Here is an 8017-nt window from a genome sequence, read left to right as displayed (position 1 = left end):
CTGAACCAAGCAGCCCGGCCCCGAGCCCCCCCGGCCCGCCAGAGCCCCCGGCGCTGCCTTTCCACGGCCCCCTCCACCCCACCTCCCCCGAACCCTCGGCACCGCCCCGACCCCTAGAGCCCCCCCCCCCCCGCAGAGTTCCCAGCGCCTCCCCGACCCCCAGAGCCCCCGGCCACCCCGACCCTCCACCAGAGCCCCCGGCGCAGCCCTGCCCTGGCGCTCGGCTGCGGCTCAGCCCGGCTGTGAGGGCTGCACGAGCCCCGACAGCCCCCCCCCCCCAATCCCTGTCCCTGGGGCTGAAAGCGGCCGCTGGCCGTGGGTCCAGCCGCGGGCGGGGTAGAAATGCAGAGCCGGGCGCTGGGGCGGACCGAGGGAGGCTGCCCCTGGCCCGGGCCACGCCTGAGTCTTTCCCTAGGGCTGCTGAGTCCCAGCGCCCCTCTGCGGCAGCTCCCGCCGGCTCCGGGGTGCGCGGAGTTTGCGAGTCCTCGGGCCTGCCGCGCGTCCCCGCGGGGTGACCCCGGAGCGGCCGCAGCCCCCCGGTCCATTTGCGCTGCGCCCAGGGAGCCGGGGGGAAGGAGGGTGCGTCACACTCCGGGGCCACGGGAGGGAACCCGGCGGGGGCAGGCTCACACCCCTGCAGAGCCGGGGCACTGGCCAGGAGTCGCACCCGGGAGGAGGAGCGGCCCCTCCCCTGCCCGTCCCTATATAAGCGGCGGCTCCGCGCCGCTGCCGCAGTGCCTGGCCCGCCCGCCCGCGCCATGCTGAGCTACAGCGCCGAGGCGCTCCTGGGCGCCAGCGCCCTGCGCAAGGAGCGCGCCCCGCGCTCGGCCGCCTCCAGCGGCTTCCACTCGCAGGCCGGCTCCTGGCTGCGCTCGGCCGCCGGCTCCCCGCTGCGGCGCGGCTACAGCGCGGGGCTGGGCTCGCGGGCCGAGAGCCTGGAGTCGCTGGAGGCCGAGCCGCGGACGCGCTCGGAGCGCGAGGTGCTGCAGGCGCTCAACGAGCGCTTCGCCGGCTACATCGACCGGGTGCGGCAGCTGGAGGCGCGCAACCGGCAGCTGGAGGAGGAGGCGGCGGCGCTGCGGCGGCAGCAGGAGGGGCGCGCCGCGCTGGGCGAGCTCTGCGAGCGGGAGCTGGGCGAGCTGCGCGCCGGGGCGCTGCGCCTGGGCAGCGAGCGCGGGCAGCTGCAGCTGGAGCTGGAGCGGCTGGAGGAGGACACCCAGCACCTGCGGCAGCGGCTGGAGGACGAGGCGCGGCAGCGGCAGGAGACCGAGGCGGCCGCCCGCGCCCTGGGCCGCTACGCGGAGGAGGCGAGCCGGGCCAAGGGCGAGCTGGAGAAGAAGGCGCAGGCGCTGCAGGACGAGGCGCTCTTCCTCCGCCGAGCGCACGAGGAGGAGCTGAGCGAGCTGCTGCTGCAGATCCAGGGCAGCCCGGCCTCGCCCGAGTTCCGCCAGGCCAAGCCCGACGTCACAGCGGCCCTCAGGGAGATCCGAGCCCAGCTGGAGGGGCACACGGCGCAGAACGTGCTGCAGTCCGAGGAGTGGTTCCGAGGTGAGACCCGCTGCGCTGTGGGCACGGGGGGAGGGTATCCCCGATCCCTAGCCGGCAGGGAGGAGTGGGCTGGGGAGACCCCGCTGCGCTGTGGTCACGGGGGGGGGGTATCCCCGATCCCTAGCCGGCAGGGAGGAGTGGGCTGGGGAGACCCCGCTGCGCTGCGGGCACGGGGAGGGCGGTATCCCCGATCCCTAGCCGGCAGGGAGGAGTGGGCTGGGGAGACCCCGCTGCGCTGTGGTCACGGGGGGGGGGTATCCCCGATCCCTAGCCGGCAGGGAGGAGTGGGCTGGGGAGACCCCGCTGCGCTGCGGGCACGGGGGGGGCGGTATCCCCGATCCCTAGCCGGCAGGGAGGAGTGGGCTGGGGAGACCCCGCTGCGCTGTGGTCACGGGGGGGGGGTATCCCCGATCCCTAGCCGGCAGGGAGGAGTGGGCTGGGGAGACCCCGCTGCGCTGTGGTCACGGGGGGGGGGTATCCCCGATCCCTAGCCGGCAGGGAGGAGTGGGCTGGGGAGACCCCGCTGCGCTGCGGGCACGGGGGGGGCGGTATCCCCGATCCCTAGCCGGCAGGGAGGAGTGGGCTGGGGAGACCCCGCTGCGCTGTGGTCACGGGGGGGGGTATCCCCGATCCCTAGCCGGCAGGGAGGAGTGGGCTGGGGAGACCCCGCTGCGCTGTGGTCACGGGGGGGGTATCCCCGATCCCTAGCCGGCAGGGAGGAGTGGGCTGGGGAGACCCCGCTGCGCTGTGGTCACGGGGGGGGGGGGTATCCCCGATCCCTAGCCGGCAGGGAGGAGTGGGCTGGGGAGACCCCGCTGCGCTGTGGGCACGGGGGGAGGGTATCCCCGATCCCTAGCCGGCAGGGAGGAGTGGGCTGGGGAGACCCCGCTGCGCTGCGGGCACGGGGGGGGCGGTATCCCCGATCCCTAGCCGGCAGGGAGGAGTGGGCTGGGGAGACCCCGCTGCGCTGCGGGCACGGGGGGGGCGGTATCCCCGATCCCTAGCCGGCAGGGAGGAGTGGGCTGGGGAGACCCCGCTGCGCTGTGGTCACGGGGGGGGGTATCCCCGATCCCTAGCCGGCAGGGAGGAGTGGGCTGGGGAGACCCCGCTGCGCTGTGGGCACGGGGGGAGGGTATCCCCGATCCCTAGCCGGCAGGGAGGAGTGGGCTGGGGAGACCCCGCTGCACTGTGGGCACGGGGGGAGGGTATCCCCGATCCCTAGCCGGCAGGGAGGAGTGGGCTGGGGAGACCCCGCTGCGCTGTGGGCAGGGGGGGGGGGGGCGGTATCCCCGGCTCTCCAGGAAGGAGGAACGTGGGGCACTGCCTGGAGGGAAGGGGTCGGGGCTTTGGGAGAATGGAGCATGCAGAACGGCATTCCCATTGCTCTGCGGGGCTGGGGTGCTGCTCCGCCAATCGCTTGCAGGAGGCTGGGGCGCCCGGTTCCCTGCAGCAGAGCGCGGAGAGGCCGGGGCGGGGGAGCAGCCTCCGTAGTCGGTGCTGAGTCAAGACAGTCCTTTCTCAAGCTCAGCCCCGCAGCGCCCCGGCCTGTCCGCCGCCCGCCCACCAGCGGAGCCCGGCTGGGGCGGGGCCAGAGAAAGGGCGGCTCGCGCCGACCCTGCACGGACCATCTGGTCCGGCCCCCGCCCGGTTGCAGGGAGCCTGCCCGACTCCTCCCTGGCCCAGGCGCTCCCGGACGAAGCCAGAACCCTGCAAGGCGAGTCCATGGCCATAAGGCAGCAGCGCTCAGACCCGCCCCCACCACGCAGCCTCCCCGTACCGGCCCTGAGCTGCCGAGGGCCCGCATGGCGGAGCAGTCCCACCCCTCCCGGCAACCCTGGCCAGCACCTTGGCCTTCAGCACCCTGGCCAGCGCCTCCCGCCCCAGTGTCTCAGCACCCTGACCAGCGCCTCCCGCTGCCAGTGGCTCAGCCTTCAGCACCCTGGCCAGCGCCTCCCGCCCCCAGTGGCTCAGCACCCTGACCAGCGCCTCCCGCTGCCAGTGGCTCTGCCTTCAGCACCCTGGCCAGCGCCTCCCGCTGCCAGTGGCTCTGCCTTCAGCACCCTGGCCAGCGCCTCCCGCTGCCAGTGGCTCAGCCTTCTGCACCCTGGCCAGCGCCTCCCGCTGCCAGTGGCTCAGCCTTCAGCACCCTGGCCAGCGGCTCCCGCTGCCAGTGGCTCAGCCTTCAGCACCCTGGCCAGCGCCTCCCGCTGCCAGTGGCTCAGCCTTCAGCACCCTGGCCAGCGCCTCCTGCCCCCAGTGGCTCAGCACCCTGGCCAGCGCCTCCCACTGCCAGTGGCTCGGCCTTCAGCACCCTGGCCAGCGCCTCCCGCCCCCAGTGGCTCAGCACCCTGGCTAACGCCTCCCGCTCCTCCCAGCACCAATGGCTCAGCACTCAGCCCCTCCCACCCCCAGTGGCTCTGTGCTCAGCATCTTGGCCAGTGCCTCCCGCCCCACCAGCACAGCCCTAGCTCAGCCTGCCGTGCATGGGGCCGGGGCCAGTGCCAGACCCTGTCTGGGTTGCAGGTCGTGCTGGGGGACTCCAGACCCTGTGGCTGTGGCTGCTTTCCCACTGCCCAGGGCCTGAATGTGGCACGCCCGGCCCCAGGAGAGCAGCCCCCCTGGAGAGTCTCCCCCTCTCCCCGCTTCACCTCTTTCCACCACCGGCAGTGAGGCTGGACAAGCTGTCCGAAGCGGCCGCGGTGAACACGGACGCCATCCGCTCGGCCCAGGAGGAGATCTCGGAATACCGCCGGCAGCTCCATGCCAAGCTCACAGAGTGGGAAGCCCTGCAGGGGACCAAGGAGTCCTTGGAGAGGCAGAGAGCAGACACAGAAGACCGTCATCATGCTACCATCTTGTCCTATCAGGTAAGGGGCAGCAGAGGCCACCCACCAGGTGACACTGCCCACGGAGCAGGCCCGGCAGCCTCGCTGGGGGAAGGCAGAGCTACCTCCAGGCTTGGCCCAGAGCACACAGGCAGGGGGGAGCCAAGCCCACCCCTTTCCTTGGCACTTGGCACCAGATGCCCCCCAACTCTAATCTTCTTCCCTGGCTTGGCTGCTTCTAAGCCTGTCCTTGCAGAACAGCCTCCGGCGGCCCAGCCCCCCTTGGGTTTCACTCTGGGGCTAAGCACTGGACAGCGGAACAGCCCCAGGGGCCCCAGCTGAAATAAGCTGCCTCGCACAGGTTTGCTTCTGTGCTTGGGGACCCTGCACCTTGACTTACCCCACAGGGCAGCTGCGGCTCCGAGTGGGGGAGACTTCGTTCCCCGCCTGCTGTTTCCCCTAGACTCACAAACCCAGTCCCGCCCAGCGCCCCACATGCGTGAGGCTAAGCGGGAGAGCACGCAAAGACGGGAGTCTCAGCCCCGGGAGAGGCCGAGGCAGGAACGAGCCGCCGGCATGTGGCGCCCCGAGCGAGCTAGCACGGCAGCAATACCCGCACCCTGGGCACCTCTGCAGCTACTGCTGCCTTGCTCAGGGAAGCAGGGAGCCGGGGCCGCCCTGACCATGTTTCTGCCCCAGGAAACCATCCAGCAGCTGGACAACGAGCTGAGGAACACCAAGTGGGAGATGGCAGCCCAGCTCCGGGAGTACCAGGACCTGCTGAACGTCAAGATGGCCCTGGACATCGAAATTGCTGCTTACAGGTATGTGGGCCCAGTGCTTGAGATCAAGGAGGCAGCTCCCAGCACAGTCCAAGGAGCTAGGCAAAGCCAAGCCTGCCAAATAGACACCAGGTCCCCCCACCCTCCAATCCATGTCTTCCTGCTCTCAGCCCCAGCCCCCCGCCTCTCCCGGGCAGTCCTGCCAGGTGCCTCCACGCCCCCGGGCCTGGCTCAGGGAGACTTGGAAGCAGGGCTCAGCCGGGGGCTGGATCTCAGGCGGGGTTGTCTTTGCATGGCTGACTCAAGGCCCTGCCTGTGCTGCTGGGACCATTCTGCCTCCCCGGGCTGGCAGTCGCCCCTCCGGCTGCAGGGCTGATGCAGCTTGGGCAGGAGGGAGCCCAGAACTTGAGCCCAGGAGCCACACAGACGTGGTGCTCAAGTTCAGCGCCAGTGGGCATACGGAGGCTGGACACCAAGCTGCTCCACCCAGCTCCCTTGGGGCAATCCTGCAACAGTCCTGGTGCTGGAGGGGCCCAGAGAGAGCAGGGCCCCGGGGCAGCCCTTAGCCCATGGTGACTACCTGCGCCCGGGGCTCAGACCCGAGAGCCACAAAAGCAAAGGGAAGATTCCCCATCCTGTTGCCAGGGCTGCACGGTGGACTCTGACTTGCTTGCTCTGTCTCTCGCCCACACCAGAAAGCTGCTGGAAGGCGAGGAGTGCCGCATCGGGTTTGGAATCGGCCCTTTCCCCTTCCCCGAGCCTCCCCCGAAGCCCCCCAGCATTCCCACCCGTGTAAAGGTGAAACGTGAGGAGAAAGGCCAAGTGGTGGAGAAGTCCGATAAGGAAACCGTGATTGTGGAGAAGCAGACAGAGGAAATCCAGGTGACTGAAGAGGTAACTGAGGAAGAGGAGGCCGAGAAGAGAGAGGAAGCGGACGGGGAGGAAGAAAAGGCCAAGTCCCCAGAAAAGGAGAGGGCAGCGTCTCCAGAGAAGGAGGAAGCCAAATCTCCAGAGGAGGCCAAGTCTCCTGGGAAGGATGAGGCCAAGCGACCAGACAGAGAACCTGCCCCCCCAAAAGAAACCAAGGCAGCTGTAAAAGAAGAGCGACCCGCAGAGGGTGGGGAGAGAGCCCCAGGCAAACCACAAGTGGAGACAGAAGAAAGCAAGAAAGAGGAGGGGCCGAAAAAGGAAACCCCAGCCAAGGAGCCCCACAAACCAGAGCCAAAGGCAGAAGAGGAGAAAGCTGCCACGCCTGAGCCCCCTGCCCCCGAGAAGGAGCCTGCCAAACCAGCCCCCAAGCCTGCCAAAGAGCAGGGGGAGGAGGAAGCTGCCAAGCAGAAGCCTGAGCTGAAGCCTCAGGTAAAGGAAGGCAAAGCCAAGGAGCCTGAGAAGCCAAAGCCTGAGGAAAAGGAAGAACCTAAAAAGGAGACGGCTGAGCCCCACGTGGAGGAGACACCCAAAGCCGAAGCTAAACCCAAAGAGGCGCCCAAGGCTGCCAAGCCAGAGCCCAAGGAGACCCCCAAGGCGGAAGAACCCAAAGAGGCGCCCAAGGCTGCCAAGCCAGAGCCCAAGGAGACCCCCAAGGCGGAGACACCCAAAGAGGCGCCCAAGGCTGCCAAGCCAGAGCCCAAGGAGACCCCCAAGGCGGAGACACCCAAAGAGGCGCCCAAGGCTGCCAAGCCAGAGCCCAAGGAGACCCCCAAGGCGGAAGAACCCAAAGAGGTGCCCAAGGCTGCCAAGCCAGAGCCCAAGGAGACCCCCAAGGCGGAGACACCCAAAGAGGCGCCCAAGGCTGCCAAGCCAGAGCCCAAGGAGACCCCCAAGGCGGAGACACCCAAAGAGGCACCCAAGGCTGCCAAGCCAGAGCCCAAGGAGACCCCCAAGGCGGAGACACCCAAAGAGGCGCCCAAGGCTGCCAAGCCAGAGCCCAAGGAGACCCCCAAGGCGGAGACACCCAAAGAGGCGCCCAAGGCTGCCAAGCCAGAGCCCAAGGAGACCCCCAAGGCGGAGACACCCAAAGAGCCGCCCAAGGCTGCCAAGCCAGAGCCCAAGGAGACCCCCAAGGCGGAGACACCCAAAGAGGCGCCCAAGGCTGCCAAGCCAGAGCCCAAGGACACCAAGGAGACCCCCAAGGCGGAAGAACCCAAAGAGGCGCCCAAGGCTGCCAAGCCAGAGCCCAAAGACACCAAGGAGACCCCCAAGGCGGAGACACCCAAAGAGGCACCCAAGGCTGCCAAGCCAGAGCCCAAGGAGACCCCCAAGGCGGAAGAACCCAAAGAGGCGCCCAAGGCTGCCAAGCCAGAGCCCAAAGACACCAAGGAGACCCCCAAGGCGGAGACACCCAAAGAGGCACCCAAGGCTGCCAAGCCAGAGCCCAAGGAGACCCCCAAGGCGGAAGAACCCAAAGAGGCGCCCAAGGCTGCCAAGCCAGAGCCCAAAGACACCAAGGAGACCCCCAAGGCGGAGACACCCAAAGAGGCACCCAAGGCTGCCAAGCCAGAGCCCAAGGAGACCCCCAAGGCGGAAGAACCCAAAGAGGCGCCCAAGGCTGCCAAGCCAGAGCCCAAGGAGACCCCCAAGGCGGAGACACCCAAAGAGGCGCCCAAGGCTGCTCAGACCAAGGCAGAGAAGGTGGAGAAGTCCTCCGGCACAGACTCGAAAGAGGGCAAACCTGCGGAGAAGGCTGCTGCGGCAGGCAAACCCGAGAAGTGAAGAGACCGCTGGAGCTTGGCCACCAGAGAACCTGTGGTGCTCCCTGCCAGGCGGCCCACTGTCTTTGTTCCCCAAGGTGAGACTTGGCCTCGTTGCGGGTGCCTCCCCGCTGAGCCCCGGCTCAGAGGTTAGCAATACGTGCAGCGCCCG

The 8017-nt window shown here is 69.1% G+C and overlaps 1 protein-coding gene across 1 annotated transcript; it reads left to right on the top strand.

Annotated features, from left to right (window-relative positions):
• Positions 1–207: 207 nt before the first annotated feature.
• Positions 208–7885, top strand: NEFH (neurofilament heavy chain). Its single transcript, XM_075897914.1, has 4 exons — positions 208–1548; positions 4216–4415; positions 5073–5197; positions 5851–7885. The coding sequence occupies exons 1-4, from the start codon at positions 759–761 to the stop codon at positions 7865–7867; spliced, it is 3132 nt and encodes a 1043-aa protein (XP_075754029.1). The 5' UTR covers positions 208–758; the 3' UTR covers positions 7868–7885.
• The last annotated feature ends 132 nt before the right edge of the window (positions 7886–8017 follow it).

The sequence above is a fragment of the Pelodiscus sinensis genome, chromosome 15, assembly GCF_049634645.1.
Source record: "Pelodiscus sinensis isolate JC-2024 chromosome 15, ASM4963464v1, whole genome shotgun sequence".
Taxonomy (NCBI): domain Eukaryota; kingdom Metazoa; phylum Chordata; order Testudines; family Trionychidae; genus Pelodiscus; species Pelodiscus sinensis.
The sequence above is the reverse complement of the archived record's forward strand: the minus strand, read 5'-3'. Positions and strand labels throughout refer to the sequence as shown.